The following is a 14122-nucleotide window of genomic DNA, read 5'->3' as shown; positions in this document are numbered from 1 at the left end:
GTTCATTTTACGCCGATTTTTTTTCCGTCGGTGTCTCTCAGAACGGAACCCCGGCGTTAAACAACGTTTACCAAGGAAAATAAGAAGCAGGACCCTTCAACTCTGGAACGATCGCTATTTGAGTGAGACAACCGGAAGTGTATCTAAAATGTTTTTCCCTACAATTTTTCATGCGTATGATTTCAGAAAAATGCAAAATGCTGGCTACGAGCTCACCCAGATGCTTACGGGTCATGGTGGCTTCATGAGCTACCTGCATCGCTTCAAGCTCTCAGAGATCGACAGCTGCCCATGCGACGATGAAATTCCTCAAGATGTCCCTCACCAGTTGATGCATTGCCCCTTTTTCAGCTTTCAAAGACAACAGCTGGAGGCGCGATGCAGAGGCCTGGGTGAAGATCTATGCGACATCTCATCGGTGATAGGTAATAAAGAACTCACACGAGAGGTAGTATCATACACGATAAATATAGCGCAGGAAATTGGTAAAATAAACCAAAGTAGGGAACAAAATGCCGAACACTCCTCTAGTGGAACGGAGGGCCTGTTGACTACTGCCAACAGGCCGGCTTCTCCTGAAGAGTTTTATGTGGTTTCCTCTCCACGTGAGCAAATGCTGAGAAGTTCCTGATTAGCCCACATTAATATATCCCTCCTGATCCCAATAGTTTAGATACATTTTAAGATATTTAATTGCAGAAAAATCCCTTTTTGAAATATAAACCTTGTATATTATAAGCAAGGTAAATAATAAAGCAACTCCCATATAAAAAAAAAATAAATTAAAAAAAACAACGTTTACCTATACTATGCAGTACCTTAAGCAGCATGTAGGCTGGTAATTTGAATGCAGTTTTAACGCGCTATAGCACGTATTTAAGTACTAATTACGTGCTATAAGGCATTAAAATTGCGTATATAATACTAGCACCGGTGCAAATAAAGTAATAATTTATTTACTTACTCAAAGGCAGTTTATTACACATTATTTGAGACATAAGTCCCAATTCCATGGAACTAAAAGTCTTGTGTTGAGTTGGCACGAGCAATTAGTTGCCACAGAAACAAGAGTATATCATCACAAATATTACATAGGATCAGAGACACAACAATAATAATTACATTAACAAATTACAACAGGGATGGAGAATACCTTAAATAAGGGAATATGGAAGTGAAGGCATTTACAGGGCTTATGACCTGTCGTTGGCTGGTTTAAGTGGCCACTTTACACACTGTGTAACATTCACCATTTTGCCTGTGTTTGAACATCCATATTTCTTCAATCCTTCCATTTGTTGATTTTAGTGAAGTTAAAGAGCTGAAACCTTTATTGTTGTGAAGAGATTCATCTGACTGAATTATTTCACATACTAGGCAACGCCTGAAAACAATTTTTCAATTTTTAAACTTCTTCTTGGACCAGTTGGTTTCATTACAATATTTGAGTTTGTCCAAATGTTCATAGACAAAAGACTGGACTGGAAAATGGTGAATGTTGTTACACAGTGTGTAAAGTTGCCACTTAAACCAGCCAATGACAGGTCATTAGCGCTGTAAATGCCTTGACTTCCATATTCCCTTATTTAATGTATTCTCCATCCCTTTTGTAATTTGTTAATCTTAATGACCCCCGAGGGGGTGAAATCCAGTCTTTTGTCTATGAACATTTGGACAAACTCAAATATTGTAATAATAATAACAATTAAAAAAACAAATATATGGCACATCAATATAATAAACAACAAACTCAAACATTCAGAAAATTATCAAGTATTTTCCCACTCAAATCCCTTCCACTAAGGATAATCCAGTCATTTACTCCCCTCTTGAACATAGTTATTGTCCTTGAGAGCTTAATACTCCCTTCCAAAATATTGTACACTCTCGGTGTTATAATTGCAATGACGATGATATGCTTTAAAAGTTATGCTTTTAGGAGATTTCAATAATTTTTGCTATCTCTTCAAGTGGCATGAAAATGTATGGAGACTCAGTGATAATGGTATGAAGCAGCATCAAGAGATGAGCACTTCTCTGGAAGGGGGAGAACTGTGACAATATGCAGGCAATCCTGGCTGCAGACCCTTCCAAGCGTTGGATAATCAGGGGGTTGGTTGACATATCTGCAAACATCATGTTGAAATTTATTGCAACGGAGAGGTCACTGGCAAGTTTGGATGGCCACTTAACACACTGACTTACAATCACCATTCTGACTATGTTTAAACATTCACATATCCTCAACGTTTTCATCTGTTGACTAAGTGAAGTGAAATAGCTGAAACTTTTATTGACGTAAGTGTGTTCATTTGGCCGAATGATTTCATCTACTAGGCAACGCCTGAAAATAATTTTTGATTTTTATACTGCTTTCTAAAGCAATTAGTTTAATCAACAATATTTTAAGTACGTCCAATTATTTGTAGACGAGGCTAAATTTTACTTCCTAGGGAGTTTTCAAAATTAAAATTTATTGCTTTAGAGAAGGAAAACATTTTTGAGAATGGAATATGGAAATCCCGGCATTTAAAGGGCTTGTGGCATTGGCTGGTTTAAGTGGTTACTTTACACATTAAACATTCTTTATATAACAGGTCGTAAGCTCTATAAATGCTTGACATTCATATTGCCTTCTCAGACATGTTTTCCCCCTCTTTTGCAATAGACATAAACATAAATATCTTTCTTAAGAATGAAATCCAGCCATGTCTACAAACATTTCGACTTGTTCAAAATATCATTTGCCATTGACTTTCAACTTAAAATTCGGTTGTAATCCTGTGGCTAGTGTCGCAGACTCATGGATCAAAGCTCCAAGGTGTGAACTCTACTCTACCACTACTTGATTCCCATTTTCTCATTGTAAGAAACTACCAATGTACTGCCCGGCGTGATTTGTTATAAAATGTTTGTTTTACTATTGTATTGTAAGTTGTTTTCATATATTTTTGTTGGTTAATGCCGTTTCATTATTCACTGAATCTAAAAAAAAGTTCACCTAGATAGGTGAAATAGATATTTGATTGACAATAATGAACACTTGTTTAAAAAAATCACCAAATTATATAGATTAAAATGGAGGTAACGGTAGTGCACAGTGACGTGACATGTATAAATGAAAATGTGTCTATTATAATCATTTGAACAATCATAGAGTCATACATTCCAAGAGACCACGACGTTTACTGTTCAGGAGCAAGACTATGATTAGAATTAATATCAATTGAGTTGAGAATTTATTTGAGAATGCAATATGGTAATCTAAAAGCCTATATTTTCTTCCCCAAAAATAGCTTTGCATTTCCATCTCACTTGTAATGATTATTTATTTACATTTGCTCACCAATTCGACAAAGGACAAGGGTCTCCAACAGTCTCCTCTCAACTTGAGAGACATCCACCTGCCTACAGAACTGTATTGCTGTCACTATCCTCACTGGGAGCCAAGGACAAGGGTCTATTGGCCAGAAAGCAGCCCTTAAATGTAAAAAATAAATCATTAATCGTAAACATTGGTGAATCAGCCAGAGTTGAAGAATTTTGTTGATGAACTGAAATGCTTTTACATAATGCTGCTGCAAATGCAATTTTATTATGTGCTAATCAATTTTATTTTCTTTTTTCTTTTTCAATATTCTAATAAATTAATAAGCTTGTGAAATGCGTGTGCGTGTGAATGTGCGTTTATGCGTATGTGCAAACAGGAGTGTGTGTATGCGTGCATTTGCACACCTAAAAAACTGTTACCTCAGAATAAAAAGCTCACTCCAGACGTGTTTCAATATATAATTTTGATCGCTTCGACTTAGATGTAAGAACTCTTCATTTTTTCTAGCGGCCTTCAAAGCCGCGAATGTAATGTTTGTCACCAACCCTTGGACAATGTCACCTAGTAAATTCCAATATCAGACTTTAACAATTAATTTGATTTAGACCAATTTTACATTAAATTTCATTAAATTAAATGTGTATTTTAGTTTTCGAGATGTGATCTTATTGGATAAATCATAAATTCATTTTCAGCTATTTATTTTCTGTTCAAGGTGCCAGTCTTTGGAATGAGCTACCTCTTCATGTGAAAAATGCACTAACCCCTGGACACTTTCAAGAAATGCCTAAAACGATACTTTTTATATAGTCTTATTTGTTGAGGTTATTTTCCCTTAGCTGGTTGGTTCTAGTTTTGAGGCGCCATAAACTCGCCTTACATCCTCTCGTTATCTGCTGTGTTCACACCGTTATGAGTGTGGTCCCATTGACCGGGGTTCGCGACGTGGACGCTAAAGAATTGGACTAGTCAGTAGTGTTGCCGGTGGAATGCAACTGGGCATTTGCAGCATTAAATAGAATCACACCCTCCAGCAAGATGTGACTCATTGCGACCCTACTGACGGTTCGAACCGTAACCTCTCTATATTAAAAAAAAAATCTGCTTCACTTCCTTTCCTGGTTCCTTTTCCTCTCTCCTTTAAAACTCAACACCTGATCGCACATTCATCATCTTTTGATATGTATAACATTATGTACATTTATTTTATATGCGCAAGCTTTATTTCCCCATTAAAAAACCGCTGTTATTTTCAATTATTTATAACTAACTCTTTTTTCGACCAGTCTGTTTTTTGGTTGATCAAAAGATATGGCTTTTAGCAATAAGTACGCCAAAAAATTACTTCTCATACATAAACTAATCAATAAAATAGGATCCTGCCATACTAATATTCAATACAGTAATCGATTACGCGATTCAAACAAAATAAAGGTTTAGTTAAGCTGAAGATACGCAACAAATATGGAAAAAGAACACTCCTACGTTTGTCTTTGCTTTTTTAATAGGGTAGTGTTGTTGTTGTCAGGTATTATATTTGTGGAAGTCAGCATTTTTGGTTAATGTTATGTCATCGTCATGTACGTTTTCCAGTGCAATTTTGTCTTCAATTTTTGTCGTCTTAATTTTAAACTTATATGTATTTATTTAATATGTAATATATTTTCTTTACTAACTTTGTATACTTTATAGAAATCTGTTATTAGTTCTGAGTTTATACACTATATCTGTTTGTTTAATATAAATATGTATGTAGAACTGTTGATTTCCTAAATAAAATAGAATAAAATAACCGTGTTAAGTGTGTCTTGTTACCAGATCAATTTGAAGCCAACTAGTCTTAGAAATGGTATTACCAAGAGAGACAAGGTGCAAAATTATAAGCAAATAACAAAATAAGAGGGTGGTTATTCGATCAAAAGTTTATGGATGATTGGAAAAAACTTTGCACCTCTTATGTACATATTTCTTATTTTAACTCCGTCATTTTTTATTATTATTATTAAATGTTTGTGTCATTCAAAAAATGATATTATGTATATGTGTATATATAGACGTCTATGTAGACGTATAGTTTGGTAATCAGTATTAGTATTAGATAATAGTGTAATATTATTTGAATCGGGTTGTGGTCTCGTGGCTAGTGTCTCGGACTCGCAGCTCAAAGGCCCGTGGTTCGAATCCTACTGTACCCCAACTTGATTCCCATTTTCTAATAGTGAGTTATTTACAACTCGTTGAAAATGGAAAAAATGAAATATTTGGGAAATCGTAAGAACGGAAATATTTCTTTAAAAAAAAAAGTATATGAAAAATAATTAGTTTCATTTGTAAAGGATCTTCACCGACCGACAAGCCACAAAAATTAGCTTACTGAGTCTTGTTATTCACAATATACTTGTCATGTACCTTTTATGTATTAAATTTTTAAAATATGTTTGCTTTTTAAAAAAAAAAATGTTTTTTTTTTTTTAAAGGGGTGGTTCGCTGCAATATTTCACCACCCCTGGAATGGACAAAAAAGCATTGGTAGGAACTGGCTCGATGACAACGATAATAATTAATTTGATTTCAATTATTGATCGCCAATAATTGAATCATAATTTTAAAAATATTTAAAAAAACTTAAATACATACATATTGATTGATCAAAAAAATACTTATTTAGTAAAAACTGTTGAGAGACAAGTTTTTGTTTTTAATTGAGTATTAAATTTGTTGCAACAGAGAGGGAAAACATTTTTAAGAAGAGAATATGGAAGTCCTGGCATTTACAGGACTTATGATACATGTCATTCTCTGGTTTAAGTAAACACTGTGTAACATTCACCACTCTGCTTATGTTAAAACATTATTTTTTATAAAAAAAATGATTACCACTAGATTAACTAAGATTATACCCATTATTTTCTTTAAATCATTTTTTTCTAAAACAAAACTCTCCTAAAGTAAATCCATAGAAACTTATACCATTACTTTTCTTCATCTAAAATACTTAAATATTAAGATAAATTCTTACCTGAAGTTGGGAAATAATTTAGAGGCGTAGTAAAATGGCGATTCCCGCCGAAACTTTGACAGATGTTTGCTTTGAAAATTTTCGTGAAGGCGCCTCGTTCTGAATTCAAATTAGGCTTCGGGCCTAGTGGCTGTCTGAATGTTGCCACATCTCTATTGAATAGTAGAGAGTGTGGTGATAATAATTTATTTTCGGGGCACGGTGTTATAAATATACGGTTTTTCGACAATCTTGGCCCCCGTTCTTCCTGTACAGCTGGAAAAACAAACAATTTGTAGATATTTCATTTTTACAATATTTGAGTTTGTGCAAATGTTTGTAGACAAAAGACTGGATTTCACCCCTCGGGAGTCATTAAGATTAACAAATTACAACAGGGATGTTAATCTTAAAGACTCCCGAGGGGTGGCATCCAGTTCTTTGTCTACAAACATTTGGACAAACTCTAATGTTACTTTTTTGTTACTTTTTTTTTTTTTTTTTGCACCACAACAGGCCAGGAGGCCTAATTACAGTGGTGAATTACATCACAGAGCATCCAGGCTTGAGAAAAATCACATTTTAATTTTTGTGTTCTCACCGGGAATCGAACCCGGAACCTTCCGTACGTGAGTCAAGCGTCTTGACCACTACACTACGGAGGCCGCCTAATATTGTAATAAAACCAACTGGTCCAAGAAGAAGTTCGAAAATTGGAAAATTGTTTTCAGGCGTTGCCTAGTATGTGAAATAATTCAGTCAGATGAATCTTTTCACAACAATAAAGGTTTCAGCCCGTTAACTTCACTAAAATCAACAAATGGTTGAATTTAAGAAATATGGATGTTCAAACATAGGCAAAATGGTGAATGTTACACAGTGAATAAAATGGTCACTTAAACCAGCCAATGACAGGTCATAAGCCCTGTAAATGCCTAGACTTCCATATTCCTTACTTTAAGGTATTCTCCATCCCTGTTGTAATTTGTTAATTTAATTTTTAGTTAATTTTATTGTTTGTATTTGTCTTTTTTCTTTTTTTGATACCATAGTAGACCAGGTGGCCCAATAACTGTGGTGAATTACAGTACAGAACACCTAGGCTTGATAAAAATCACGTTGAATTTTTGTGTTCTCATTTGGGTTATGTTTACATCGTCAGAATTTCCCTACCCACACCTTATGCATAAGGAACAGAATAAGTACACTCAACGCAGCGTATCTCGATTATTTTTCATTACATGAACGCAAAATGATCAGTGATCATTAAATAGGGATCATGATCAGGGACTATGAAATATTATCGTGTAAAAACAATCTTTTAAATAAACATTTTTTGTCAACCAAGTCGAGAATCGAACCCGACACCTATTATATCGTGAGAAATGCTCTGGCCATTAGACCTGAAAGCGGACAAAATAGAAAAAAAAAAAAAAAAAATACATTGGCGTTTGAAAATCATAATTCTAATACGTTTAATAAACATCTTTATTCAAATAACTCACCCCAGTAAGTACTTGGATGTAGTTCTTAACACGTATGGTTATTAAATATAAAGGTATGGGAAAACTTCGAATAGGAAAATTATAAGAAACTTTGTACTTTTTAAGTATTTGCCAAAAGTTTTTTTTATAGGTATTAAAGTTATTATTTAATTGAAGTGTATTTAAAAACGGACCCATTCCATTTTTCTACTTTCGAGGTTTGATGCCATTTTTTCACCCTGAAAGAGATCAATAGAATATAGTATTTAAAACTTACAAAATGTATCTCTTTGTCTTATTATTGGGAAAAAAATGTAGTCACAGTTGGCAAAAAAAAACAGTTAAAAATGCGACGATTACTTTAGTGAAACAGTTTTTGTGTGTTAAAGAATGGATTGTTTTTTTTAGTTGAAGTCGGCGTTTTTGGTAATTTTGTATAGCGATTGTAAAAATATATTATACACAAAATGAAAACCTGTTTTATTAAACATAAGAACCCATTATCCCACATTATAGTTTTTAATCTTGTTTTTGCGCTCCTGTAAAATTCGTTAGACCGTTTTTGCCGTGGACCCTTTAATTACCAATGAAATTCCATCAAGAACTGTCAATAATTTATTTTTTTATTAATTAGTCAGTAAACACATAAATTACTGTACTTTTATCATATTTTTAGGTAATGAAGGGGAAATGAAAAATAACCAAATACTTAAAAAAAGGTCACGTGGATTTTACTCAAAACAAATATGTATTCTAATAAAGAAAAAATGCACAAAGAAATTGGCTTGCTCACAGCATAGCAAGAAGTTAAATAGAATGTAGAAAATTTGATGCATGAATAATTAAGGAGATAAATAAAATTAAAAATATAATTAAATTTTACCAACAATGTCATGCTTATGAAACTAAGGATAAAAAGGATAAGATTACCAATGAGGAGAAAAACAGTCTCAAAATTCATTGTACCTATAGGGGATTGAAGCTGTACAATTAGTTACCTGGTGAAATAAAAGAAATTGAAAACGTTAAAATATTTTTAATTATTTAAAAAAATATGTTCTTGAGAAATTTTGTTAAAAAATTGTAATACTATTAAAAGTTCATACGTTTCTTTAACATAATAAATCATTTAAAAAAATATAATTTGAACTTTAATTAATAATAACGTTTTTTTTTACCTGCAGCGTTCATTTTGACGGAGAAGCACTTTTCGAGCCGACAATATGGGCACCAATTTCTTCTTGCTTTATCAACAGTACAACTTCCCTTTCCTGTTAAATCAAATGTAAAATATTTACTAAAATAGGAATCAACAAATCACAACAGAGATAAAGGAGCCCTGTAGGTCAATCACAAATAACTATCGACGTGCTTAAAAACATGCAAAGCATTTGAGCGACCACAATGAACAACAATGAACATGCTGAAGTTGTCGCAGTTATAAGTCAACGCGTGTGTAATCTGTAGGTTAACGCTCGTGTTGGTTTGTTTTTTGTTTTCCTCGTAAATAAATACAGTTCATTAGCTAAAAATCGGAGTTAACTATAAAAAATAATACAATATATTGCATTTGCTAAATAGTAAGGCGTATCTAATACAAAAAAGTGAAAATTAAATTACAATTACTATGGCGACTGCTTTGCTTGACATTTGGATCGCCAACCGCCGGCTTAATGCGATAAATGGCATGATAAATAATAAATAAAAATAGCAGTTTTTCAATATTTTCCATATTTACACCGGTGAAATTCAAATAAGTGATTGCGCAGCAGGATTATACGTCGCGAAACGTAAATATTTTGATGTTCCTTTGTGATCGCAAATACGATAAACAACCATGGTGAGAAGTTGTTATCACGTCGCTTATTAGCACGTCGATAGTTTTTTTTTTTTTTTAATTTTACCTGCCTCACTAGGCATTCTAGGCAAGTCTGTATTGTGGAAGAAACAACACATTTACGATGATAGGTATATTGTAAATCATAATCCTTTCCTAATGGCCGATAGGTGAATAATCCATTTTTTATGAATTTAAAAATAAATAACTTTTCAAAACTTTTAATGACGGAGACACATAATTTGATATCTTACCAATACAGACGTAGGACATACTTCTCCTGACACTCCTTTTGAAGAAACAGGAACAACCATCGCAACAGAAAACTCCATAGTGTTTACCAAAACTCCTGTCTCCGCAGACTCTGCAAGATACTGGATTCGGGAGATTTCGCCCTAGAAAGCAAAACAAAATGACTACTTATATTGCTCATTAAAAATTATAAGGAAAATTTGACTGAAAACGCAGAGTAGAAAGAAGACGTATCTTTTGGCTATGATGTCGCGTGATAGTCTACATAGAAAACAAGACTTGATATATTTAACTCTTTTTTTTTTTTAATAGAGAAGTCGTATTTTGATATAAAAAACCTAAATAAACGATTAATTTTGTAAATGATGGAAAATAGGTATTTAAATAGCACGTGAGTTTTTTATTATTTTTTATTCATTAAGAGGTTTGTCAGCAGGTGAGATAGAAGGGATACGGAAGGAGGTTATGAAAAAAATATTACAACACCCAGACTAATTGAGATAAAAAAAATCTTGAATTTTTTTCTTGCAACTGGCAGGTATCGAACCCGTAACGCCAGTTTCACAGTTAGCCGTCTAACCAAATGCCCCACGGCGCCTGTCTGTTTGTTTTGTCCAAAGTTTTGTTAATTATTTACTATGTTTTAAAATATCTGGTCTTTTGTTTAATGTAACATAAATTATAGCGACGTTCGCAGATGGATTTAAAACAGTATTTTAAAGCTGAAATCTTAAAAAATTGGTTTCACCAAATAGTCCTTTATTTTGTTAACAACAAAAAATAACGTAATGCACGTCATTCCTAAGCACGCTTTAAATCCTCAAATTACTAATGAAGAAGTTTAGCCTTACGGGAAATTGGATATAAAAGTCAATCTCGGTCTAGTTTTGAGGTGCGGATAACGGGACAACGAAATTTTGACTTTGTAAATTTTAGTCAGGCATACACTTAAGCAAGTGAACTTATATCAATCTTGGCAAATAAATGTTTGTCGCAAGGGGCAAAATAAGCAGTCCGCAATGGAGTCCTGGTTCCGACATTGATGTATGGGAGCGAAGTATGGATATGGAAATACAGGGACGAAAGTAGGCTGAATGCTTTCGAAATGCGATCTCTCAGGCGAATGTGTGGTAAATACGATAGATGCACAAATGTTGAGATCTGTACATTACGTAAGGCTGAGATAAGCACTATCGACAAAATCAAGAAAGGAGCTCTGCGTTGGTTTGGACACGTAGAGCAAATGGACATCAAAAGAATGGTTAAAAATATTTACAGTGTGAAAGTTGATGGATGCAGAAATCGAGGAAGACCGAAAAAGACATGGCATGACCAAATCCAACAAATACTTAAAGATGGACATATTACAAGTCGGTAAAGAATAATCGGTGCGCGTGCATAAGAAGATGCATGAATGTAAAGGAAGCGAGATATGTATGCAAATATATAATGATGTGGCGTTCTATCCTTCGGCCTACCCTTCCGGGGAAACGGCGCCTATTCATCAAAATTCTCAGTCACCGCGTATTTTCTAAGCACTAATTAAGCTTTTTTTATATTTAAACACAGAAAACTAATATTATACAGCGAAAAACTTAAGGCGGCCATAATCTCGGTAAATGCCTAGACTTCCAAAATCCATGATAAAGAATAAATTATAATGGCCTTACGAGTAGACACTTCCTCGTTTTCAAATTCTCTAGTGTCATTTAGATTCCCTGGAAATAAACTTGTATGTGTCAGGTGTTAACATTAATTGTGTCCCCTTTTTTCTAGATTTAAAAATGAGCACCAAATATAAAACAAAATGAAAAAGGTTATACGTCATTCAAAAGAAACATTTTTGCCTAACAAGACGTTGTATTCGCTTTTACGTTACACGTATTATTTTATTTGATTATATGCCTTCATAATGCAATGTCAAGTAGACGCAAGTGAGCATTTTCGACACCTCCTTCTATTCGCGTTAAGGAATAAAGCTGCCAAAGCTTCTCTCGATATTTGCGCAGTGTACTGTCGAGATGCTATGAATAATTAAACGTAGTTATGCAGAAGGCAGCCAGCCATAAAAAAGTGAAACTGAGATAATAGTACATTTTTGAGAAGAGTAAATAATAAATCTATTCAACTGTTGGAATGTTTTTGACTTTGAAAAATGATAAATAAAGCAAACATTCGTTTTTTTTATGTAGTACAAACAAGAATCTCATTATGTATTTGACTAGTTTTAATGATTTTTAAAATATCGTGAGATGTTTTTAGTGCTGTGGGTGTTTTCTGCAAATTGTGAAATGCCATTTTTGTGATCAACACTATTTTCAGAAGGTGATTATTACAGTTATTTTTAAATGAAAGCGGTCTGGCTGTTTTTAGCAGAATATAGAATTGACCTTTTTGCACTCGATAACACCAATATCTATTTTTTTTTAAATTGTGGACTGGCTTCTTTCTGTGTAACTACGTTAAATCGACTGATTCATTATAAAATAATGAATGATAATAAATTATTGTTGTATCTCTCTTGTTGTATTTTTTCTTGTTGTGTCCTCTTTTTCTCTTCATTAAAAAAAAAACGGAAGCAATTTATTTGTGCTTTAAATTAAAAGTAAATGTATTTCAATAGGTACATACCCATTTGTTTGTCTGCAAATAATTTATCAAACGAAATGATTTTTTTTCGTTTGGAGTCCTGATTTTAAAAACCGATGTATCTTCTTCCACTTCCGTTTCCGAAATCAAAGTGACAGCGCAAGGGATTTCCCGCCTTTTTTATAACGCCTCAAGTATTACCCGCCATTTTAGGTGTCAAATGAGGTGGCTCGCCGTGTGACGTCATTAAGGCACGTGACATGCCACTTGTGAGGTAGCCAGCCGTCACAAATTGACAGGCGATCAAAGGGTTTTATTGGTCAGTTATCAGAAATAATTTAAGGGTGTCCAAAATTGTTTTTTCTTTCGTTATTATATTAAAATATCGTAAGTTATTTATTTATACATTATAAAAAAAAACAATGTATAGATCTCCATTTTTTTTTAATGTAGTAAGAAAATTTAGTTGTACTCGAAATCTTATTATTTGAATATTTTCTTATATTTTCTTCTATAGAACGTTATTATTTATTGTTTTATTATTAATACTTTATTTTTTTCGTTTGCTGTTATATTGCATCACATATTATAATGTTTTTTTTTTTTAGCAGGTTTTTTTTATTCTTGTTAATTATTATGGCTTAACACGGGCACAGCCTAAAAAGCCTTAATAATTCATGAATATGTAAATGAGTGCAATTTTGAATTAATAAAATAAATTAAAAATAAATAAAATAATATAAAAGAAAAGTTAATTTAAAATGGCAAAAAAAAAATACTGCCAAAAAAGTTTCGCAAGAAAAAATTATCAAGCCCAAAACAGGCATCAAATAAAATATTTTTACAAAAAAATGTATCTTCATCACCTAAACCTTATCCACACCCAGTGGTGCATAGGGCACTGCATTGTTAAATCAGTCGTTAGCGGCCTCTGTGGTGTAGTGGTAAAGACGTTTAACTCTCGCACAGAAGGTTCCGAGTTCGATTCTCGGTGAGAACACAACCAGCGTATCTACGATCTTCAGTTAAATTAATAACTCCACATACCCAAAAAAAAAACATTTTAAAGACCTTGGGTTTTATCGGTTTCGCTCTTACAAAAAGCAATGTTTTTTTGTCAACTCTTTTAGTTACAAGTTTAAAATTTTCATTTTGAAAAAAAAGCAAAATGAATGATTGCAAAAAAGTTAAGTACTTCATTGGAAAATCAGCTTTTAAAACAAATATTTTATGTCAACCATTTCGGGAATCGAACCTTAAGCATGGCAAGCAAATGCGCCAACCACTTTACTACTAGGCGGACGTTTCTCCACTCGATTTCTTTTCCAGGATTTTCATCTGAGAGAGCAATCGTGTCAAAAATACCACTCCCAGATTCTGGTTCTGTTTCAGACACATACTGTTTTCTTCATCCGCCCGAAACACACAAATAAGTTGATGAAAAATAGACAATAAAAAAGCCTTGCAAACAAATGTAGTTTAAGACTGATCCAATAAAAATATTTCTACCAAAAAATGTCGATTTTGTCGGCAATAAAATTTAAATGGGAACAAATATGAATTTTCGAAATTACATAAAAATGTCGATTCGAGCAGCAAAACGCTTCAAGCAATCGTGGAAAAACAGTATG

At 33.3% G+C, this 14122-nt stretch overlaps 1 protein-coding gene across 1 annotated transcript; it reads right to left on the bottom strand.

Moving 5' to 3' along the window:
- Positions 1–3746: 3746 nt before the first annotated feature.
- On the bottom strand, positions 3747–12699 carry Hr83 (nuclear hormone receptor 83). The gene is made up of 5 exons (XM_088233674.1): positions 12693–12699; positions 9905–10045; positions 8992–9084; positions 6351–6605; positions 3747–3892 (listed from the first exon to the last, which is right to left on the bottom strand). Exons 1-5 carry the CDS (start codon positions 12697–12699, stop codon positions 3747–3749), a joined length of 642 nt encoding a protein of 213 aa, XP_088089800.1.
- Between the last annotated feature and the right edge of the window lie 1423 nt (positions 12700–14122).

This window comes from Micrasema longulum, unplaced genomic scaffold (assembly GCF_059751315.1).
Source record: "Micrasema longulum isolate JH-2025_06_02 unplaced genomic scaffold, ASM5975131v1 h1tg000010l, whole genome shotgun sequence".
NCBI lineage: Eukaryota > Metazoa > Arthropoda > Insecta > Trichoptera > Brachycentridae > Micrasema > Micrasema longulum.
This window is presented reverse-complemented; position numbering and strand designations above follow the sequence as displayed.

What these genes read in the sequence shown, in the direction of transcription:
- Hr83 (XM_088233674.1), bottom strand. An exon ending in TATGTCCTACGTCTGTATTG is followed by an intron (nt 9,085 to 9,904) that starts GTAAGATATCAA and finishes TTGATTTAACAG; the next exon opens with GAAAGGGAAGTTGTACTGTT. An exon ending in AAATTATTTCCCAACTTCAG is followed by an intron (nt 3,893 to 6,350) that starts GTAAGAATTTAT and finishes GGAATTTACTAG; the next exon opens with GTGACATTGTCCAAGGGTTG.